The 24617-nt window shown below is 37.0% G+C and overlaps 1 protein-coding gene across 6 annotated transcripts in view; it reads right to left on the bottom strand.

The window, feature by feature from the left end:
* The window catches only part of FRY (furry homolog (Drosophila)), a 289488-nt gene that overhangs the window by 37296 nt on the left and 227575 nt on the right, over positions 1 to 24617 (bottom strand). For all 6 annotated transcript variants that reach the window (XM_012723238.1, XM_004680191.2, XM_004680190.1 and 3 more), the window contains exons 36-49: positions 23400 to 23482; positions 18445 to 18595; positions 17818 to 17921; positions 16863 to 17048; positions 14660 to 14858; positions 13171 to 13292; positions 10074 to 10261; positions 9121 to 9215; positions 7413 to 8020; positions 6346 to 6443; positions 5810 to 5980; positions 4760 to 4900; positions 2549 to 2728; positions 2011 to 2172 (exon numbers count right to left, since the gene is read on the bottom strand). In XM_012723238.1, coding sequence (XP_012578692.1) covers positions 2011 to 2172; positions 2549 to 2728; positions 4760 to 4900; positions 5810 to 5980; positions 6346 to 6443; positions 7413 to 8020; positions 9121 to 9215; positions 10074 to 10261; positions 13171 to 13292; positions 14660 to 14858; positions 16863 to 17048; positions 17818 to 17921; positions 18445 to 18595; positions 23400 to 23482 — 2488 coding nt within the window. The remainder of the gene's footprint in view (positions 1 to 2010; positions 2173 to 2548; positions 2729 to 4759; positions 4901 to 5809; positions 5981 to 6345; positions 6444 to 7412; positions 8021 to 9120; positions 9216 to 10073; positions 10262 to 13170; positions 13293 to 14659; positions 14859 to 16862; positions 17049 to 17817; positions 17922 to 18444; positions 18596 to 23399; positions 23483 to 24617) is intronic.

Genomic DNA, 24617 nt, shown 5'->3' with positions numbered 1-24617 from the left:
AAAAAAAAATGTGGCTAGTGAGAACTGAGATACTAAACACACAAAAACTTAATGCATACAATAACAGAGTGTAAAACAACTCATTAATAATTATAAAGTTCTGTATGTTGAAAGAATATTTTAGAGATATAGAAAGTGAAATGTTATTCAAGTTAATTTTTCCTGTTCTTTTTTACATTGTTCAGTAATGACCATTAGAAAATTTAAAAGGAGGCTTGCGTTATGTTACAGCTATACAGTATGATAAGCTTTTCCCAGGGAGTGGGGAATCAATCCCCTGTTTCAGTAAATATTCGTTGCTTGCCTTGAGAGACTTTTCTTGTGAGCTATGCTTTCTGCACTAGCAAGACTTTCTTCCACCTGAATGGAAGTTATTACATTATAACATAAACTAGTTTTCCTCAAAAGAGAGAATAACTTGACATTCAGCAGAATTAAAAATTACAATTATTTGTCATGTTAAACATTTTTCAAAGTATTTGTCCTAATACATTTAACTTCTTTTGCTTTTCTTCACAAGCCTTCATTTCAGCCTTACTCATGAATCAATGACAGAGATAAACTGGGCTCAGAAAGACTGGTGAGTTGAGAATGAAAAGGAGTAACCTGGACCTAAGACAGTTTTAATGTACTTTAGCTTCACTCTTAGAGCAATCTTCCTAATCTCTTTCAAATAACTTCCCCCTTTATTCTGATTTAAATTTAGGTGGAGACTGCCAGGAAGCCATTATCATTCAGATTGTCCTTCGTGGCCCTTGGTTCACTTCAGTCTTTTCCTAAATTATAGAAGGGGCAGTCAATACGCTGTCATTTTCAAGGCAATTTCCCTAAGTTTTAATGGCCATTTTACAGTTCTGAGAAGGAATCAATAGAGAGGATTTTAGAGTTGAGTTGTATATTTTTCTTCTGTTTTCCACATCTCTTCTCAAGCAACACAATGGACATTCACTGAGAACAGCCTGTTTTCTGGCAGACACTGTGGATCTTCCATTTCCCTGACCTTTGAGAGTGAAGGTGAGCGCCACTGGGCATGCAAGCCAAGTTTTTTTCCCTGTTCTTGTTCCACTAACTCAGTCCCTGTTTCTAGCTTGAGAAGGGCTCCTTTCCTATTAAGTATAGGAGTCTTTTCCAGACTTGCTATGGATGTCAGGGAGTGGTGGCATTTGTCTTTCTCAATCATCAGAGCCAACAATCAGGTAAAGCTGGAATTGCCAGAGATCAGTGTCTCAAAATGCAAGAGAATAAAGATAGAAGAAAAAGAAAGCAGGGCTAAAACTTTGGGATGGATAGTGAAAAGGAGAGAGAGGACTAAGTTGGGGGCAGGGGAGAGAAGAAGAGAACCCAGTTCCTGAATTTAACACTATAATTTAGTTGCAGTACTTTCAATATCAATGAGTTAATAAATTCCTTTTTCATTTAAGGTAATTATTCATTTGGCTTCTGTCATATGTCACCAAATAATATGGTCCTGAATAATGCAGGAATTTTACTTGGCAGTCCAATGGCTGTCACTCATATACTGAATAGAGTCTTCAGTTATGAAAATTAAAGGAGAGAAGAATCTCCAGTCCATTGTGCTCTGTGTGGCTCAGACTGTGAATGGAGACTGGAATCCAAGCTCAGTGGGCAGCAGCCAGAACAGTCCTGGCTAGGCAACCCCACCATCCAGAATTGGCTAGGAGAACGAAGGTCTATTATTTGGAGCAAAGAGAACTATTTGGGTAAGTGACAGGTGCTACGGTTTCTTTAAACGTTGAAGATTTGCCATACGAACAAGATTATCAGGTTCCTTTTTCTAAACCTTAAGATAACTGGACCAGTGGGTCAAAGCTAGAGTCAGACTTCGACTCAATGTGAAGAGCTGTTCAAAGGTAAAATGGGTCCCCTTGGACATGAAGTGTGGCAGTCTACATAGCCACGTTGGGAGGAAGAACCTCCTATCCCATGGGCAGTTGGGCTCAAAAGATCCCCTAAGCGCCCTTATGATCCTGGGAGTCCATGACTCTATACCTGAGAATACTGGGGCCTCTTCCAGCTTACAGGAACGAGGACATTAGAGTTGGAGCCCGATGAGGTAGAGGATGTGCTCCGAGTTACTGCCATCGCCCTAGGCTTCCCGTCACGCCCAGAGGAGTTCTGCAGTTCATCATATCGCCTCCCGATGATTGGTGTCTTTAAATAAAAGAATGGAAATCATAGGGACTGCTCATTAACTGTTCTGAAAGTTTGCAGATATAAAATCAGGATATGGTAGTTGTCAGATCAATAAGGAGTGAAGGTCATTGCTTAAAATATTAAAGATCATTCCATTTTAAAGTTATCTTTTTAAAAGTCATTTTTTATGTAACCAAGGCTATTTTTATTTTAAAACCTGCCAGTTGAGAGTCCCAGTGAATCTGACACTCAATGTGTTCTTAAAAACAGAACCTAATTTAGACCTTAGAAGTCTTCTTTTGATGTAAACATAAGCTTCCCTTTCTCCAGGCAATTACTTTTGATCTTTGCCAACATATATTCATGCTAAAGTTTACAGAAATAGTTTACATACCTCTGAAATGTCAAAGTGAAAGTCCAGGGTTTTTCCAGGTAATTCCTTAGAGGCACTAGTCCATACGCGATGTATTTCTATTTTTGAGAGGTCACTCTGCTGATAGGAAGGCAAAACGAGGCTGGCAGAACGTGAAACTACCAGCTTCAATATATTCAAAGCTTCTCTCCAGTGAATACTCTGAAGGAAATGAAACAATTAGGGCTTAAAAAAATTTCATTTTGTAAAACTAATAAAATGCTAGTTCCTGAAATGTATTGTGACCAGTCAGAATTCCCTGATTTAAAACATTGGAGGAAATTCCACAAGTGAAAAACAAATGACATGAAAAGATAATTTATGTGTAAAATGAACTACATTTAGGACACAAGCACACACACACACACACACACACAAGATCGATTTTGTCTATTTTCAAGGAAATAAAAGTTGAAAATAACAAGATACCATTTTCGCTAATAAGGTATCTCCTTAATTTGAAAAAAAAAAACAAAAAACAAAAAAACAAAAAACAAAGCAAGCCAATGAAACAATCCTCAAAGCATTTTATTCTACTGACCATTTACTCATTCTCAAAAGTCTCCCTGCCTCCAGTTTCTAGCATTTCTTGGTCCTTTTCCTACTACTCCAGTTCTCTCTCTCTCATTTGCTTTCTGAGTCCCTAATCTCGGCTTGCAGCCCTCTTCTCCCCTGCTCAGTATCCTCCTCGTGTTCTAACCCAGAAATCTGGGAGCCATTCTTAATTCCTCTTTAATTTCCTCCTCTCCTTTTCTGCTGGCACTGGCTCTGTTGAATCTTCGGCCTCTATCAGTAGTGCTTCAATGGTTCTTAACTGGCTTTCCTGCTTGCAGTGTCTGCTTAAGTCTGTCACATCCATTACAGTTACAGGGATCTTTCGAGAATGCTTAAGACCACGCCACTTCCCTGCCTAAATTCCTTCAAGAGCTCCCTCTGGTGGACAGGGTGTGGTCCATATAAGCAATGCTTACAGGGGTGATGTCAGCCTACTCTTTCAGCTCCTTAAGGCAGACAAGGTTTCAGAGCTTCTTAGTTCATACTATTCCCACATTCTGGAATGCCTTCCTGTCCTTATCAGATCATCAACACCTACTGTTTCTGGAAGATTCACTTTGTTTTGCATCTTTGATTCTTGACAATTCCCAGGCAGACTAATGTGTTTCACAAAAATACTAAACACAGACAAACAAGTTTGATAAAAGTTCATGTTTTTATTACATGCCTAGACTTTGGAATAAAAGTACAAACTATAACACACATTTCCTTTGCTGTTAAATTCTGTACATGGGATGTCATAGCTTGAATGTGAAATTAGTTACCACTCAAGATAAGATAATGAACAGCAGAGCTGGCCCACAGGCAGAGAGAGAACAGGCAGACTAAAGAGCCAGTGAAATGGGGCACATGAAAAGTAGAAAGCTGTGACCTGACCCTCTGATTCTTGGGAGTGTTGCCCAGTGGAAGGGTGTTCCTACCATGCAACACAACAATTATTGGAGCAATGTCCACTCCAAAACAAAACACACAAAAAAATAGTTGGGAGATCACTTTTAGCATTAACTAATTTTTGCAAGTGTTGTGATTTGATGAAGTGAGGATGGCAGGAAATGTCTAAAATTTTCAATTTACATTGCATGGCTTTGTCAATGAGTTTAGCCAGAGAAAGCTTAGCATTTACCCTTAAACTCTGCAACTTATCAAGTATACTTGCATGTTTATTTGTTGGAATATTTTCATGGACATATGTGCCAGTTTCTTAACTAAGTTATCTAAACCCTACAGTGATGATTTTAAGTTCAGAATTAACCCTTCACATAGTCAAAACATGGCCTAAAATCTGATACATGTAAGTTACTTCTCTGGTCTCCTTCTCTGAAACAGGTTACTACAAATAAGACCTGTCCCTATCCTTCTAGCCAAGTGTGTGCTTCTAATATTGCACCTAAAGCCCCATCAGATTGAAATGTGTCTTCTGAAGGCTCAGGAACACACCAGAGTCTGGACCTACCCTCATTTCATGATGCCATGCAGGGTGTGCTCAACCTGTGTGGCTGTTCTCCATGTATTATGAATGTGTGGCCTGGCAGCTATCAAAATGTGAGCTCAGTACAAACTGCCAGGACACTCTCAATTGTTCTGGAATGACTCTTTGGCAACATCCTGGCTCATAGGTAAAGTTGTTCAAATACTTACTTGCACATATTTTTCGATGGTCTTGAGAACTTCCACATTAAATTGCTTGACAGGGATGACTGAAAGGTCCATGTAGCTGAGCAGACTATAGATCACCTGGAGGAGAGGCTGCTGCATACTGGGGAGGCCCTTCTCCAGCAACTATGGGGGCAATAAGAGCATACATCAGAAGGGCACCTGGTTTTCACATTGAAGCATTCATGCATCACTCATTGATTGCACATTTCCTTAGGAGAGAAAAGAAAAATAGTAACTAATGAAGAAGTGAAAATATTATCAAAGGCAATGTAAGTAGGTCTGAATATAGAAATGTAACATTCACACAATGGAATACAACAAAAGAAACTTTGAAAGGAAAGCACCAAGCCACTAATTATCAAATATATATATATAGATTAAAGAGTAGCTTATTATTTATCAAGTAGGCAAAGATTGAAAATTTGTAGTTGCATTGTAAGGAATACATCAGTGGGATGTAGGTTGGATAATTTGTCAGTTGATATCAAGAGTACTAAGATGGTTCATAGAGAAGTGGAATGGTAATTACACTTGGCAATGTAACTACTACTACTACACTTCTAGTACTTTCTATGTACACACATTAGAAACACATTTGTATGAAGACAAAAGTCCATTACAATTTTTGTTTAAAAAGACAAACATAAAAGCTAAAAATATCTCTTTCACTTCAAAATGTATGCCTTTTTAACAAGTTTAGAACAAATGACCGTTAAATGCATCAAGTCACATAATAATGCCTTAAAAAGATTTGAACACCCAAAGTGATTAGGATAAGCTTTCCTGGGCTTTACCATGTACTGATAGGTACCAGTAGAGTAAAGAGAAGAGCTTTGGCGGCAGTTATACTTAGGTTGAAATGTTGGCTCTGCGGCCTTTTGACCCAATATGTAACATGGCTGAGCCTCAGATTGTTACAACAGTATCTGTATCACTGGATTGTTTTGAGGATGTAAAATGATTCTAAACAGCATCTATGATAATACCGAATAAACACTCAATAAGTGTTTCATCCTTAATTTAAAAGCTCACCTCTGCAAGGTAGGTGACCATATTCAAGGTAATGTCAGCATAGGCTTCATGAAGGTATCGGCAGACCACATTGACCCAGGTGGCACAGTCCCTTGTGTAGCTATGTGTTTTATAAAGAGTCATCACATGTGCAAGATTGGAAAGTTTGGGGTTCTTCTCTTCCAAACAAACCTTTTCAGAGAAGAAAAACAATTAGGAATAAAGTATCCTGAGGGATAGGAAGAAAACATTAGTAATATTGCTGTCAATCCTGACAGTATGGAAACCAAGGTTCACATATATTGCTTTTTGTCGGCTGCTAAAGCACTTGTCTTAATTAGCTAATGAAATGGTCATACATTCTACCTACCTATTTTCTCAGTAATGAAATTTAAAACAACAATGTGCATCAGCAACCCAGAGATGTAAATTACTAGAGATAACATTTATTATTTTAGATATTGTGAAACTTAATTTCTTCCTGGGTCTGGTATTTTCTACCACTGGGCCTTCTGAAAGTTGTGTGGAGCTGCCTGGTATGGAACAATAAGTCATACCTGAGCAATCCTTTCGGCTATATCCTTAGAGAATTGATTGGGATTTTCAAAATGCTGAATCAGCTGGGGCAGGAGACATAAGACATTCAGTGGGAACCCTGAATTGGAGAAGATACAGTGAGGATCACTGAATACAATGCACTTTACTGCTAAGAGCAGGATGGCATAAAATCAGAATCACAGATTTTATTCTGAGGTGACGCAAAAGCAGTTTTAATATCATCTAACAAAAATCTAGGAAAGAGGTGCAATCACATTGTCATAAATGAGGCACTGAACATTCAGATTAGAAGTTCTCAGATACAGTTACTGTCTTGTTATGGACTATTTGTAAATGAGGATTACTGGCATAGATTTTAAAGAGCATGTTAAAATGAACTGACACAAATTTGAAATTTTTATCAAAAAGCATATTTTAAGAAAAGCTTCAGTCCATTTATTCATCCATTTAATTCTTACTCATATAAATTAAAAAGTCCCTTTAAAATGATAAGGAGTGGCTTAATACCACTGTGTTAAGCTTAAGCTCCTGCTTCATGAAAAGAAGTCTGGGCCACATGCCATGGTATTAAATATTAAGTTTGTTGATTTGGCTTCATTGAAAACAACAGAAAATCAAGAGAATTTTCAAGATGAAAAGAAGAGTACTAGGAGTTAAGAGGGGAAAATAATTACTGTACAAGAGCAATGAAATAAAAGTGTGTGAAATTTTGGAAAGCATAAAGAAATAACTAATAGCTTATCTATTACTACCTCCTTTAAACTATTATCTTAAAAATATCTTCTACAATATAAATAAGACATTATAAGGAATTTAATTGACTAATATGGTTATTTGTGCTTTATGGTAAGGTAACAAACATTTAAAGAGATGTGAATCTATATTCAAAAAACATACTGTGTTGCGAACCAATGTTATCTCAATTAAAAAAAAGAAAAACCCGAAGTATTCTCAAGGAATCATTTCTAAGCAAAATTTTCAAGTGCATTTGGCTCCCATTATCTTATTACACCAAAGGTGAACACAACCTTGACTAATAATAAACAAAGAGTGATTTTGGCTTTACCAATGGCTTGGGATGAATCCACCATGGAAACTTTGGACACCGGTGTCAGCAAACTAAAGAGTTGCAAGGTAAGGTCTGTGGTAGTGAGGGAAGTGAATCCTTTTAACAGCAGCTGCTGCAGCCCTGAGAAGTCTGCCCACTTGAGCTGTGCCTGCAGTTTTTCTAGTTTTTCTCGGTTCTCAGCTTTATCAAGTGGCATATTAGCCAGCAGTCTGCTCAATAACCTTAAGGCCATGAGGTATTCAAACTCAAAATCCGATTCCATCAAGGCCACTGTGACCCAAAAGATGGTGGCCAGCAGGTTGGTTGGATGGTTTATGTGTGATGGGTCAGTGAGACTGTCCTTCAGGGAAGATGCACTTCTGGTTTTTGAGGAGAGGCCTTGCTGGGTACAAGCCTGAATTCTGTCCAATGTGGCACTTCGGGGTGGATCTGAGGATCGGTCAACAACACCAAACTTCTTGGGCACAGAGAAGCTTCTTTGATGCCGGCTCCGTTCTGCAGTTGCTGTATTGCCACTGGCTGTTCCAGGGTTCACATTTAGCTGCCCTGTGCTCTTTCTGCTTGCTGTTAATTTAGCATTAGAGCTTAAATCTGGTGATGAAGAACTGGGTATAAAAATAAAAAAAGTTCAATAGAAAGTCAACAGGATCCAGTGAAAAACCAGTCTGACAAATAATAAGGGAGGGAAATCTTTCTTTGAAAACATTACTTTCTATTCAATATTTTCACATTCTAAAACTTAAAGGAGCAAATTTTCTTATTCTTAAAGGTGAACTATGAGAGACAAAGTAAGAACAATGCTCACCAGCAAAACATTAAACCCTAACACTGACTTCTACTTATTAATGAGCACCTAAAGAAATAAGCAGGTGGTTATAAAGTTTAATGACCTTTCATGTATCTTTTGTTTGAATTTGGGTAGATATAACTATGAAATGAAGCGTATCTAGTAGGCTCAAGTATTAATACTCTAAAAACTTGTGAGAAATGGAAAGGGTCTCTAAAAAGAAAATAGTAAATATTTGAGTCTCTCAAAGAAATTTTTGTACATATAAAAACTTATGAATAATGATGTACAAGTCTATTTATGATTGAAAAGATGAAACTTATCAATATTTTTGTTAAATCTGTAGAGTTAACACAGATAAATATGTATGAAGTTAGTGATCACACTAAAATGATCTATTCATAGAAAAAGTTTAACTTGAAAATGAAACAAGGCCAAATGTGATAAAAGACAATATTACTAACTTACTGTCAAACATGATAAGCTTAATCACACAAACAGAATATAGATTTATGAATGATTTGAAGTGGGTTGTTAAAAATTTGCAAAGGAAAACTGAATTAAATAATAAAAAGAAAAAAATCTAAGGTAGGAATTTCCTTAAGTAAAATCAACATTTATTAAAATGTTTTTTAGAAGGTGATAGGTTTTGTATGTATTCATTAAAAATGTTTTCTTAAGTTTCTGTTTACAATGTACAAATAAGATAAACATATAAAATTTAAAAAATAATCAGGCATAAAAAATAAAATAAAAATCTGTATTATTTAGAGATGTTAAAACTGAAGAAAATGTCATATATATATATTTTCAGGTCATTCAAAAGCTAGCTTTATTCTGTAAATTGTGCCCAAAGCCCAGGTATCTCCCAAATATTCATTATATCTGGTTTCAAAATGCCATTAAGCTGGTTCTCACCGAGATAGCACAGTTAAAAGATCACTGTTCTTCAAGCATTCAGACAAATTATCCACAGCAGCTTCCAATGTAAGAAGTGCTTCCATTACATAACCCTGTGAAACACGCAAAGACAACATTTTTTACCATTTGTAACTACTGTTAACTTCCTGGATATAAATTGATGAATGTAAACATTATTCAAATAATGTGAATATCACTGAAACCTACACAGTCGTTGCTACTTTAATTTACAAAGTCTGAAAACAATTTTTAAGGGCCATATATACAAGGCAGATGACTTAGGAGTGAACAGATAACTCTAAAGATTTGTTTCCCTGGGTTTGAAGTCTTCCACAGATCAAGCTCATTTGAAATCTGTCAGGGAGGGAACAAGGCTTAAAGAGGTAAGCATGGCCCTTGCTGAGGGAGATGGTAGGTATTTGAGATACAAAGTGACTTGCAATGCCCTGGCTTTGAGCTGCCCAGTTCCCTAGTCTCTGGAATTCCCTGTTGACATGATCTTGTGGCTTCCACAATCTCCAGTACTTCTGTTCTGCTCACCAAAGGCTAATCATAAAAAGAGGGACTGTGTATGTAGTCTGTTGAGTACCTACAAAGGAGATCCCTTTTCTGTGTTGGGAGAGTGCATAACTGCATCCTATGTTGATGGGAAAAAGAGAAAACAATACAAAATAATTTCCTCAGTCCCTGCCAAATAAAAACAACACAAATAGCAAAGAAGGAATTACCAAAGAATTTGAGTTATTGGCGCAATAAAACTAGAACCATTCCATTTGTAGAACAATGCCCCTGGGAGTGATTTTGTAAACATAAAACTCAACTTCTAAATATAAATGGTACATGTCCAAATGACCAACACTTGGTAGAGACAGAAGGCTTAACGAAGGAGGTTAAACATCCTCATGTTTGAAATGAGAGAAGGATGAGTTTAGTGCTCTTTCCTTCCATACCTGAATCTCATCTCCATGTTCTCCAATCACCTCTACCAGCCTTGAGAGAAGGTCAGATAAGGCATGTGCTGACAAAGGCTGCTTAAGTGCCCGGAATATCTGGAAGGACCTGCCAGCATAATGCCTCGAAGAGCTTGCAAGGGCAGTTTGTAACGCGACTTCACTCAAGTGCTGCTCCAGATGATAGCCTAGAGCACAAAGAGCAAGAGGATAGAGATTAGTTGCTATGCTGCAAATTTTGGGACCTCAGTTATCTGTAAATTTAAAACAGGCTAACTGCACAGAGTAGTTTCTGGATGTCACTTATTTTACAATTAAAAAAAAATTTGAATAGGTCTTAAAGAATCACAGGGTCACAGAAAGAACCAAAAGCTTAGGAGTAACATGGTCTTGCTTTTGTATTAGGTTTTTGGGACTCTGGGAAGAAACACAGGCTGTTGGACATGGTTCCTTAACTTTAGCTTATGAATAAGCCATCTATTACAGAGTTGCTGTGAAAATTAAGCAACTTAAAAAGTGCTCAGTAGTATCTGACTTGATTTGGGCTTATCTATTTTTTTTTTTTTTAAGATTTATTTATTTATGCAGAACTGGGTACAGGCCAGAGGTGCAGGGGCGGTGAGAGGATTCCCCAGAAGACAGAGTGGGGAGCAGAACAGGCAGACCAAGGAAGTACACTGCTGAGGGGAACAGCAGGCGGATCAGGAGAGGTCTGCTGCGCCATGTGGTCACTTCCGGGACTGGGGATCGAACTCACACTGAAGCAACAGCTTGCTTGCAGTGATACATCCTAACCTGTTGCACCACCAGGGAGGGCCTGCTTATACATTTTTTAATTACTTATTATGCTGCTGATTTTTTATAGTTTCCTTCTGAACTACTTTTTATACAAAATACTTTCACTCTATTTTTTTACAAATGTTTGTTAGAAAAAAATTTTCACAATACTTGTGTATATAGAGGAAAATTGCTAGTGGACATTGTCAGCTCTAAATACAATCAAGGTTGATAACAAAATCTTTGGTATTCAGAGGAGTAATTAAATATCAAATATTGAAATGTAAACATTGCAAAGAGGGTAACCATAGTTTCATTTTTTTCCCTGAATCTGTAATCTTAATCATCAGAATACCACTAGATCAGATGGAAATGAAAATGTGAGGGAAAACCCATGATTGAATTCTGAGCTATTTTACTATACATTTGCTTTGCTTGTCTGCAAGAAGAAAACCAAGTCAGGGGACAAGATAAAATCAGCAGTTTTGACTATTTCCACAATCTAGAGGGTTCTGTGTCACTTATGACTATTTTGACTATTTCCACAATCTAGAGGGTTCTGTGAGGGTCTCATTTAAGTGTATCAAGAAGAATAATTCAATATGTCATTGATTTTTGCTGCTTGACTCTTTGGACAAATAAACTATACAAAAAAAAAAAAAGATTCTGCAGAGCAAAGGAAAGGGTCTGTGGACACACTCAGTAAGGTAAATACAAGATTAAATCCACATGGGCAGTTCACAAATTATGAGTGGATCACAATTTAAAAGTTATTTTTATGTCTTTTTACTGTTTATAAAGTATATATACCTACTTAAATCATTCACATGTGGAAACAGGTACTCTGGCAAGGAACAAAAGGTCATAATAAACTGAAGGCTAGAACTAGACTAGTAGGTTTCGGCCCCTACTGAGGTAAGACCTTGTGCCTGAGTTTCTGGTCTGTGAAGAGTGGGAATAAGTACTGGATGACACACTCGAGACTGGTGAGTCAACTTCATCTGAGCAACTTTCTACTCACTCTCTCTCTGCACCTGCTGCCTGGATGCAGAGGGCTCCTCCAGGGCCTTTCAGTCTACGGGTGGCAGAGCCACAGGATGGGGGCTCCTGCCTGGGAAACATCCGCACTAAACTGTTATATGATCCAGAGGTTCACTTCCAGAAGGTTCCTTCTATTGTGCTAAGCCTTTGGGGGGTTGTATGCTACTCTGACCAAAGCAAATGTTTCCAGGAACATGTTTTATTGTGTTGTAGAAAAAAACAGGTAGAAAACAGAGATCAAATAAAAGTAATGTATAAAAATGTCTTGTGCAAGCTGTGAAAAGAGACTCTGGCAGCCTGATGCACCCTCTGAGAATACAGGATAGGGCATTCATGTATTTTCTCACTTTGTTTAATGTTCACAGAATCAGAGGTTTTAGATAAGTTAATGGTTCACAAGCCACAGTAAACTTCTCCCTTTGGGCTATGCTGAATTATTAAATGACTTTCAAGTGAGGGAAAAATTAATATAAAAGGTCTTAATATTTCATAGAAATTCCAAGGGGACAATCACAATAGGAAATGACAATACTATTCCTGGCATGACTTCCCCTTTTCAGGTTATCAGTATTTCTTTTTGTAAGTATTTCTGATAATGAAAAAAGATGTGGTTAATGTCTCAAACTGTAACTTGTGCTAATTATCAGAGAAGCACAGAAAGCCAGTGAGCCACATTTAATATGGCTAGCCTGAAGTGTGGCAGAAAGGTAGAGACGGTTGTATCATGCTGAGGAATTAGATTTGAATTTTACACACAAATCAGTCCAGGCCAAATGGAATGTAAATGGAGTTCAACCAAGTAGTTAAATATCAAGATGCTATGGTAGTAAATGAGAATCACTCTGTTCAGAATGTCAAATGATGACTGACACAGAAATTGTTAGTAAATATTTTTAAAGCAGAAAGCATTTTACCACAAAATTCTTTTTTAAAACCAGTTTGCAAGATTGACAATTTCTCCAATGACAGCCAATAAAAAAATGGTAAAATGCTTATGGTTTTCCTTAAATAAAATTAATACAATAGATACATTTTGATTCTAGTGAGGTAAGGGAAGCAAGAACAGAGACTTTGGGTAAATTATTTGATTGACCAAAATGCAATCAAACAGGACATCAACTATCACTCACATATCTAAAGTGAGCTTCAAAATGTCCCTGTGAATTGAATTTTTTCTGTTATTAATGTCAAGTACATTAAATAAGTTTGATCATAAGGGAGAATGAGTTCTCTTACAGGAAAGTGATGAAAGTGATATTTGGGGAAATAGGCTAAGTACCTGATTTGGAATCTTTAAATACAGATACAACATGACGCAGAAAGTTTGTGAGCTGTTCAGCACTCTTTGAGTTTTGATTTTTGGGTGTGATGTCTTCATGGCACCAAAGTGGACCAAATGCCCTTAAACAAAAAACACACAAAATGTCAAAAATTAATATGGCACTCTATATTTTTTTAAGCCTTTGAGTTCTAACTTCAAAGGTGCAATATATGTTTTTAAAATTTTGCTAATTAACTCAAGGATAAATTTCAGTCCTATCAAGTTTAAAGCATACTCAAAGCAGATCCAGCTAACTTATAGAGACACACTTTTTCTTATATTTCACTTACACAATGACTCACAAAATTAAAACCTCTCAAATCACCAGAACAGTGGGCACACAATGGGTATTATATTAAGTGCCTACTACATAAAAGTGTTAAATAAATAAGTAGATTTAGACACAAATTAACTTGCACAAGATAGCATTTGCAGAGATGTTTTTATCATGATCTCATCATTAGGTTGCCAAATACTGCTAGAATCAAATTGAAGATAGAGCCTCTGTTGTTTACTTGGTTTCTGACAGTAACAGTGAAATGAAGCGAGATGGGAGAATTTCAGAGAAACACATTTCCTGACACATGGTACTGACAGTGGTGAGTGGTGGCACTATCTGAAGTAACGTGTAGGTTGGCACGGTGGCCATCCTTCCTAAGCTCCTGCATAATAAATCCATGTAGGCTGTGAGTTGTGCAGGACACTTTTGAATCCTTCATTAAGGAAAGATGATTTTTTTTTCATTAATGCAAAAAAAAAAAAAAATCTTGCTAGATGCCTGATAACACCTACGTAGACTAGACTTCTAGCACTTAACTCATTCTGACTTATATCTGATCTTAATTCATACTTGACTGTGGGATGCTGAAATTCTGAAGTCCTATAAACTAAACTGTCCATTAGAACTAAGAGAAGACTCAAATAAACAGTACTGCTTGTAATTTTCCTTGCTTTCATTTTAGTATTAGTTTGAGTCCCTTCTTATCATGATTCTATTACTCTGGTTTCTGACTTTCATTTATAAATGACTCTTTGGATTAGATGAGCAGACAATGATCTCCCCAGCAGCTGCTCCTGGGCTGACTGGCTAATATCTTTGGTTTTCAGTGCAATGTTCTTTGCCAAGTTCCAGAACTCCCAGATGCTGGCAGCTTTAACAGATGATTAAAGTCATGTTCTCTGCAGGCCCTTCCATCTCCTGCATCCAAGGGCTGCATTGTTCACATGAAATCTCCCTGCCAATCAACTGTGACATAAGTGCAATCTTAGACAACTTCTACAGAGTCTTCTTGTACATAAACTTCAGCAGATGCAATTTAGATGAGAAAATAGGACTTTGGTAGGAGTCTTAGGTCACTTTTCCATCTGTGTGGTCTCAAAGTGATGGCATATTCCCAAAAGACTGGAAAAAAAAAAATCAGTGGCCTGCCTTCTGACCCTTCATTACCTGGTTGTCAGAAACTCAATGAGCTTGTTTGCTTTTTCATCCGTTTCTGCAGCAGTGTCTGCATCTTCTACCTCTTGAGTCATCTGCGGGAGGTTCCCACTGCTGCCTCCTAGGCTGATACTGGAGGAGGTGGAACTGGAGCTCAGCCCCGAGTCTGGCACTGGGGAAGACTGGTCCTCTCTCAGGAAGTCAAAGCCACCTGGGGAGAGAAAAAGGTCATGGTGGAAAGTCCTAGGCTGGGTATTTTATGTGGTGAGGAGGTGAGGAGCTTGGTGGTAAGGAGGCAAGGTGGTAAGCATACAGAAGTGTGTAGCTGTTATGGTTTTTTTGGAGAAGACAGTTGACGCTACAGTTGCGATTAAGCAAGACTGGTTTTCTTTTCTTGCTTATGGAATAGCTGCATTGCTATGTAAGCCAGTGTATTTGGTAACAGAGTAACCTGCTGTTTTCTACTCTGCTGTTTTAACTGATGCATTCTGCAGAAGTTGTTCTCTGTGTGTGGATCTATACATTAGACTGTACATCTGTTAATAGCTTTTTTTTCTGTGTGAAGACTACTTAGGTATGTAGCCTCAAAAATGATACCATTTTTGAAAATACTAATCAGTTGATGACTAATGAGTAAGTAGTAGTCAAAGAAAACATATTCTATGTTTTTTTTCCCTCCCCACGATACATTTGGTTACTGTGTATTGTGGTTTTGAAATTTTATACATGTGAACATTCCTTTCACCATACTTAATAATCATAAAAGGCATGAAGTTCAGGTATGTCTGACAGAAAAATTAAATTAGGAGTAAGGGGCCAAGGACTTGAATATACTTATTATATAATCTTAGGAGATTGTACAGCATCTTTGCACCTCAGCTTCCTAGTGTAAGATAAAGGTAATAATTCCTATCAGAGAGGTTTTTAGTGTTGATCTATCTGAAAACAACTGTAGAACTAGGCGTCCAGTTAATACTTAACAAATATGGATGAAGAGGTGATAATCCAAAACCTTATGTGCACCTCTTTCTTGCAAAATATAGATTCAGTCATTTTTAATTACCTATTTTTTGTCTTGTCTATGGATATTGTGCTTTGTCTTGTAAATCTCCATTTTAGCCCACTTTATGTCATATCAGTGGCACAGTGAATGTAAAACCGATGTACTCAGAGATATACAGCTTATGTACAGCATAATTTTCCCAGGCTAAGGCCACATGTTCAATAGATTATATCCTTATCCTGGGGAGTTACAGCATTCAGAATGCTTCAGATTCTTTTAAATAAGCATCTATAGTAAAGAGGGTTTGTGTCTCTCACAGGCTGTTGATGGATTATTTTGATTAAGTATAATTCAATTCAAAAAGACCTTAAACTAAGGGGAGTGTTCATTTCATCTCAGTGAATTATTTCACACTTATTTCCCAAAGGAACATATGTCAGAACACAAGACAGTGCTAAGTATAAGTGATGAAGAAAAGGTAATTCCGTCAAGGTTATGAAGTCTGAGGTGATATATGAAATACCACACCATATCTAGTGCTAATGTAATATACAAAATAAAGGTCAAAAATAGTTCCAGAATTCTGTTAGTTCATCATCATCATTGAAGATATTATAATTTTTCTGGTTCTAAATGAAAAACCAATCTTTTTGGGAAAGTTTTCATGACCCAGTAGAGTAATTTCTTTGATTCAGCTAATGCTTTCTGTTCTCATTTCTAAAAAGAAATTATTGGTTTCAAAACAGCAATGGTTTTTCAACAGATTTCCACTAATGATGCTTTCCAGAAAATTCAGTCATTAAATAAAGTGAAAACTCCTTAAGGGGAAGTAGAAGGTACACAAGTGATATATCTGGCATCATTGCAAAACCTGTTCTTAAGGTAATAGAGAGGGCCACTATTTTCTGCATTCTTATCTTTACATGTTCCAGACTGATGTTTTTGGTCAATAGACATTTTAATTTTTGATGCATCAATAGGAACATATTTAATGAGAACCATAATGATAAAATAATAATAAGTATATTTGAGAATATTCAATAATGAAGGAGGATTTTGAGAGACCATTTAACCTCAAGTGAAGCAGTCACCATTTATGGTGCTGTGCTTTTATCATTGGGAAGTTAGGAGATAAGAGCATTTGAACATGATCACTTTCAGTTATCTTCAATTTTGTGACTGTCTCAGGCTTTTTGTCACTCCTTCTGTTACCTGTGTAGAGATATTCAGGCTGATAAGCAGGCTGAACTGTTAGAGTCTTGGCTTCACCCATCTCTCGAGTCTGCAGGAGCACAGAAGCAATGGCATGAAAATTGCTGTTGCAAGAGAGGGCAATCAAGAGGTGGAGAAGCAATTTTTTGCTGTGTTCAAAGACTTCAGGCCGGTAGTGGTCCAAACCTAGAACAAAAGGGTGGAGTCTTTTAGTATAAACACATTTTAAGCTCCTGTAGATTCCAGGGATAGTAAAGATTCCTTGATATCCAGGAGGAGCAGGTTAAAAGAATGTTTAGTTTCCTTTGTTATTGTTTGTGTTACCAACATAAAGAAGTTGGGCTTAGGAAAAATAAAATGTTTTATTGTTTAAATCCAGTGTTCTCATAAATGCTGATAGATGGACTTTCCTTGACCTCTGAAGGAACACTTTTGACATGGTTAACATTCCTCCTTCTTGAGATGTTCTCTTTCCTGGATCTTTCTGTTACTAGAGGCTTCTTATTTTACTCATTCCTTTAACTGACTTGAATTTCCCTAGCTAGATGCTCCTCTTCTTACTTTGTCTTTCCTAATCTGGTATTCTGAAAACTCAATGCTTGGACTGCTGTGCTTTTCATTCTCCTTCTCTATGCCCAACAGTGCCTCAAAGCTTTACATTTATCACATCTAGCCAGAGACTCTCAAAGAGGTCCAACTTCTTTTGGATATCTTTATAGATATAGCATTAGTGATACAGTACTTTATTTATATTACAGGAATAGAAAACTTGTAATAGTGTCTGATGAACCAAAAATTTGGAGCAGCTATCACTAAAAGGTAAGAAAAAAATGGAAGAGATTAAATATTCCAGAAATGAGGACAGCAGGATGTTAATGTAAAAAGAAACCTTTATGGATGATTTCTAAAGGTTTTTGACCCTATTGGCTAGTATTCCTCTTAGATCCGGTCTTACCTAAGAAGACAGCATGAAGTAATAATGGTAGATGAAGAGCCCAATCTTCTCTTACACTGTGATCCACCACCATCTCAGTCATAAAAATTACAGCAATATTGCACCTAATCAATGAAATGATGAAATTAATGCAACTTCTGAAGAGGATGAACATACATCGATAGATCATTAAGTCACAATTAAATACAACTCTCAAGCCTTGCTCAGGAATTATGTAAGACCCTTACTCCAGGGAAATGGAGTTTAACTTCAGTCAGCACAAAGCTCTATAAGAAAAAGAATCATTGGTTGAGCTAACCACATAGTGAAGTCTATTAGACACTAGGTGGTAAGAACTGAGGGATGAAGACAAACAGAAGAAAAAGACCCTCTCTTCAAGTTGCTTGCAATCTAAAAAAGCATAACTGATTGAATACCCATATCAATATTACATCAATGAAAATTCAAGGGGCCACAAGGCAGTTTTGCACATTGGTGAATATTTGACTAACCACCGCCCATACGCTGAGAACTGGCATGGTCCCTCTGCTTTCAAAGATCATTACATTTGCTATTCCTTTTCTCATAGGAAGAAGAGTCCAGTCAAAGCTAAGGGGTCATTTCCCTCTACGTTCACATGCTGCTCACCTGTGCAGTGGCCCCCGGGGAGTGATGGTCTCTGGGAGGTAGTCAACCAGGGGGGCCCAGCATCCTCCAGTACAAGGCATGGGTAAGGGTTGCGGCTGTTTGGTCTCCGTAATTGTCAACAACCAGCCAGTGTAAGGAGAAATCGGGTCATCTGCAGGGTAAGAAAGTTAAGTGAGCTTTATTTTTAGGGAGAGAAAACTTTCATTTTCCCTACTTGGTATTTTCAGAAAGAATCTTACAAATTTATGCTTGTTAAATTCCTTTCTAATCGTTCAATTTGTTGAGTATGAATTATACGATCAAATGGTTAGAATTACTTGATTTGTTTTCTTTCATTTTTTGGAGACCTAATTGAAAGTTATGCATTAAGCAGTAATGGAGAATACAAATGCACACACATACACACATGATTAAATATGATTTCCTGTTCTGAAAAAACCTGCTTTTTCTCCAGTCTTCCCTAACTCAATAAAATGCAATTCCGTATTTCCAGTTAGCACAAGACAAAAGCCGTACAGTCATCCCAGATTTATCTTTCATATCTCAGAGACAACTCAAAATCATGGTGATCATGAGGATGATAGTAATAAAAATAATAATATGAACAGAGTACTTACATTATCCTAGGTACTATTCTATGCATCCCACATATTACTAGCCTAACAACAGTTACCGATTATCCCTATTTTTATAAAGAGGAAAGTGAAGTAACTTGTGTTACCATGTTCAGTTAACGTAATTTACCTTTGGACCATATCCAGAATAGGGCCACTTTCCCCCATTTCCAAATCTGCCATCCTCCACTAAATCACAGCTCTCCTTACTGTCTCCCTGTTTCCATTCTTGCCCCTTTATAGAAGGCCAGAGCAACCATTTGTAACAGTATATTCATCTCTTTGCTTAACCCTTTCCCATAGTCCCTATTTACAATCAAATAAAATATAAAATATATCCTGTGGCCTTTGAGCCTCATAAGATCTTCCTCATGTTACTCTCTTGGCTTATCTCCTCTACCAAGACCTTGCTCACTCTGCCCAGTCATCCTGGCTTTGCTGCTATTCTGGTCATGCCTGACTGGGTACCATCCGCCTCCTCTTCCCTGTGGCTGCCATGTTCTTCCCCAGACAGCTAAGGGACTTGCTCCTTTACTTCTCAAGTTTCTGCCCACTGTATCACTATATCTTAAAGGATTTCTGTCTGTATCACTATATCTTAAAGGATTTCTGTGACCATTTTATTTAAAATCCAACTATGCTCCCAATCACTTTCTATTCTTTATTCTAATTTAGTTTTCCTCCCTGGCACAGATGATCAATTGACTGTCTCTATAACCCCCATATCTAATATAAGTTCCATGAAGAGGGAGACTATCTCTATTTTGTATATTGCTGTTACCCTAATATTTACAACAGTTTCTGGAAGGGAACTCAATGAATACTTTTTGTACTAATGAAAATTAGCAATATGTTTAAAGTAAGCACAATCATTAGTTTCATGGAGTTATTTCTTATAAATCTCTCAACATAGGCCAGTGGCATAAAGACAACTAATTTTATTTTGAGTCACATGATAAGACCCAGGTATAAGGTTTAAGACAAACTGGCTTAATCCTGGAACAAGCTTTAGTGTATTAAGAGGAAGGTTACATCTTCAGGCAATTTCTCATGAATGTAGTTATTCTTGGTTGTATTTCTGAAAGACAGTAAGAGGTAGTTGAGTCAATGCTGCTCTTCCAGTGCAGAACTACTGGCCTTCCTAGTAATAGGCTGACCTTTCGATTGTGAAAGTAAGGCTCTGACACTAGAAACCTCAGAAAACGATACCTTACTACTTCTTCTGGAATATGAGCTAAGGTGTTTCCAGGGGTAATAACAGGATTTTTCTCAGAAAGTGATTGTTAGCTCGAATATACCAACAATAGGGAAACTGAAACCCTGTAATTCTATGCCAGGAAGCATGCCCATAATAATTTTAGCCCAGAAAAAAATTTAAAGCAGGCATAACATTCACTCATCTCAGTCTTTGCAGTAAATTTACCTATAACAGTCTTATTTCCAACAAATTAAAATTTTGAAAATTGTCCAGGTTAATTGTAAAATACACTGCCAAGCAATAAGCTACTCTGTGATAGAAGTTGAGAGGGGAACAAAACTGGGAGAATATTGAAGAATTATAAAAAGAAATAAGAGATTTCTTTTAGGAAAAGATTCACTGTTCTTTGCTTCAGTGGCATTTTTAAATAGATATCCAATGAGCAAAAATTGTTGAGAAGGATTAAGTTGCCCAAAACTGGTTTTTTAATTAGGTATAAACCATTATGACTCAGTTGCAGTTTAACTAGCTGTATTCTTATTATGGGGTTAGATACATCAGTACATAGTCTTGGGAAATAACCCACATTTTGGACTAGTTTCTGAAAAAAAAAATTAATACAATCTTGGTAGGAAGTTACTTTATGGGCTTACATCTAACTCAATTTACTTGTCCATTTTATGGTATAGTTTTAAAAGAGTCTGTACACAATGCTTCCTTTTGGATTCTCCTAGACTGAGAAACCACTGGGCTAGTAGGTGTCTTTCTCCTGCTTATCTCTACTTCCTTTTGGATTCTTCTAGACAGACAGCCACTGGGTCAGTAGGTTTCTCCTGATCCCTTCTGTATCTTTCTCCTTCTGCTTATCTCTCAGGAATTCAGGGAGGTAACTGTTCTTCATAAATCATATCCCTGGACATAGGAATTTGGAGTTGAGCCCACTAGCCTTTGCTTCTCTTGTGGAATAAATTATATCAATCAATGGGTAGCTGGAACAAAAAATACATCAGGGACTCCCCAGTTAACTTGAGTGTATGCTTGTTTATTAGACAAGCTGCTTCCCCTGAGACAGCCAAAATCAAGTTCTAATATTTTGAAATCTTTGAGGAAGATCATAGTTAAAATTTTATGGATTTTTTGGTGATGAGTTGCTGTTTGAATAGTTGCTGCTTGATTTCAATTTTTCTTATAATGAGTAAGCTAAAACATAAGCTCTTCGTGTCCAAATCACATGCCATGAAGTCTAATTTCTCTGGTCAATAATGATAATCATGTAAAGAATATCACTGATACACGATAATTGAATTCAAGTTCTGTGCCAAATTTCTCATTAAAATGTTATTCATACTGTTACAAAAAATCCATAAATAAGATAGATGGTACAATGAAATTTCTTTTTATGTCTTAACTGAATTCATAATAGTTTCTTTTTTCACTACTTGTTTTAGTTCATTTTTCTTTTTATCTCCAAAATCAATGATTTGAGTTTCCATAATGACATTTTATGACATTTCCATAATGACATTTTATTATAACTCATTTTATTATATCTAGCCTCTGAAATTTAGTATTTTAATATACATAACCAATGAGGTTTTAATACCAGAGGGCTGAAAACTATTTTCAAAATGATTTTATTTTACTATAGTGTTGCTACCAAACTTTTAAAACCAACCAATCAGCAAAGGACAAAACTATAGTGGAAAGTTCACAGTTCTAGATTGTTGTTTGGCTAGCCCCTACATGTCACACTCTGTGGGATCAGCATTTGACTGGTTAACTTTTACACTATTCAGTTTTTTTCTCCTCAAAGTTTGGGTTACCAAATACTGACTGTAATCAGACTTCTTCTGAACCAACAATCATCCATTTCTCAGATAATACTCTCTTCCTCTGTAAAATCTCAACCTGTGTAGTACTAAAGATCTGTGATCCTGCTTGGTGACTGGATGGTACAGGCCCTTGATGGGAGAAAATATAGCTTTCTTTTATCTCACTGATGGTTCTGGTACAGAGTTTTAGAAGGATATAGGTGGAACTTAACCTAAGTTACATCATGGCAACTAAATATGGATTTTAGGCATCTTTTCATTGTATTTTGAATTGCCTGTGCATGCACTAAGATGTAGCTTAAGAGCAGAACTACTTAGTTCTATCCTCACTCTGCACAGTTCCTATATAAACAAAGTAATCCAAAGTAACACTACAAAAGCCCTAAGCATGACTGATAAAGTGAACCCAAATCGTGAAATATCATATTTATGATTTTACCAAATTAGACAAATTCCACCAGATAGTTTTATGGATTTTCTTAGCACCCTTAAATGTCACTGGGAGTAGTCTTCAGCTCTAGAATTTCTGTAACTCAAGATGAAGTAAAACCTTTTACCTGCTCAGAATCTAGAGAAGCTATTCAGGACTTAAAATCAACAAATTTATTGACCTTTCAGGTTTTCCCAGTTTCTCAAGACACAAAGAAATTTCTGTGGTAAAAATTTTCCCCATGTGATCTGGGACATTTAGCAAGATTTTCACATGGCTACTGCGACTATGCCATTGAGAGGTGCAATTTAAAACAGATGCTATCCTGTGACCTAACTCACAAAGCTTAAAGGTTAAATCCATTCCCTCAAAATTGAAAAACTGAACTGCAATATTTGTTTCCTAATGGAACAATTACTCACTAGTCTTTCCCCAACTCTACTGTCAACAAAAATGTCAAGAATTTTTATAATTGTGATTTGTCCACTGCTTATCTTCTTTTTACTTGATCATCTGTGTAGCTGGATGAAATGTTTACATTACATTTACAGGTCTCCTTATAGTAATTAGAAAAAGAATAATTGAGCTACTCATTTCCCAATCATCTGCCTTCTGTCGAAACCTACAGTATGTAGGTACTTACTCTTTGCTAAAATTTTTATTTATTTATTTTCTTACATTGTTATTCATTTTTGAATAGTATTTGGTTTTTCCCATCAGATGCAGTCCTTATAGTTGACCCACCTCAATAGCCCCTGTGAACCATCATCACAATCCCTTGTGTTCCTTCTTCCCGTTTTGACCTCCACCCTAACCCTCCCTTACTGTATGTCTCAGTTCTATGGTCAACTCGCAGTGGTGTCTTTTTTGTGGGTACTCACTCTTATCCTCATCATATGATCCTCCAGAGCTATTGCTGTATCTTGACTCGAGGCGAGTGTGGGCTCTGATGACATTACTAAACCTTTAAATACAAGAACAGCCATCATGAATGTGGACATGTTAGTATGTGCTGTTAGTCATAATCATGTACTATTTTTAGTAGTTGATGGTACTTTTCCCAAAGAACACTGTAAAAATTATACCCCAAATATTTCTCTCTTTTTTTGGGGGGGGGGAGGCCTTGTGTCTGTTAGCACAAATTTTCACTTTGAAAAGATAAATATTTAAGGTTAAAATTTGACTTGAGGCCCTCCTTGGTGGCACAGTAGGGTAGAGCACAGCATTAAGAAGCTCATGCCATTTGAGTCTGAGCTCAATCCCTACCACATGGTGTGGTAGAGCTCTTCTGACCCGCCTGCTGCTCCCCTCAGCAGTGTACTTGTCAGTCAACCTGTTCTGCACCCCACTCTATCTCTGGTGAATCCTCTCACTGCTGCTGCACCTCTGGCCTGTATCCCAGTTCTGTATGCATAAGTAAATAAATCTTTAAAAATATTTGACTTGAGGGGGGTGGGGTGGGGAATGGAATCAAAAACAGTGTGGGGAAGGAAATGCACTGGACTATGGTGATGGCACATGGGTGATTTGGTGATGGGAAGCCCAAGGGGATTACTACTGAGCCATCTCAGTATAAAATGATGTAAAAATAAACTATTCTATTATTAAAAAAAGAAAAAAACAAAAAAAAATATTTGACTTGAACTAGAAAGCTGTACCATTTGTTTGGGAAGAACATGGGCATGGCATTGAATGATATGCACCCTTATGCATAGCCTGGTACATGGCGGGGAGTCAATAAAAAAATGTTGAATGATTGAACAAGTTAATATAAATAGAACTGGATATACACAAAAATAGTTTTACAAAAATCTTGGGACTTTGCTAGCTTTAAAGTTTCCCTCCTTAAAAGTTTCCCCCTTAAAATGATCTGAGGGTTTTTAGGAAAAGTTACTGGAATGTTATATAACTGAAGGGACTCATTCTACCTGATCTCTTTTATGACTTGTTGGAAGTAATTTTTTTTTAAAAAAAGATTTATTTATTCATTCATACAGAATTGGGGTACAGGCCAGAGGTGCAGGGGCAGTGAGAGGCTTCACCAGAGACAGAGTGGGGAGCAGAACAGGCAGATCGACGAAGTACACTGCTGAGGGGAG

The sequence above is a fragment of the Condylura cristata genome, unplaced genomic scaffold (assembly GCF_000260355.1).
Source record: "Condylura cristata isolate star-nosed mole 26May11 unplaced genomic scaffold, ConCri1.0 scaffold00010, whole genome shotgun sequence".
NCBI classification, from domain to species: Eukaryota; Metazoa; Chordata; class Mammalia; order Eulipotyphla; family Talpidae; genus Condylura; species Condylura cristata.
This window is presented reverse-complemented; position numbering and strand designations above follow the sequence as displayed.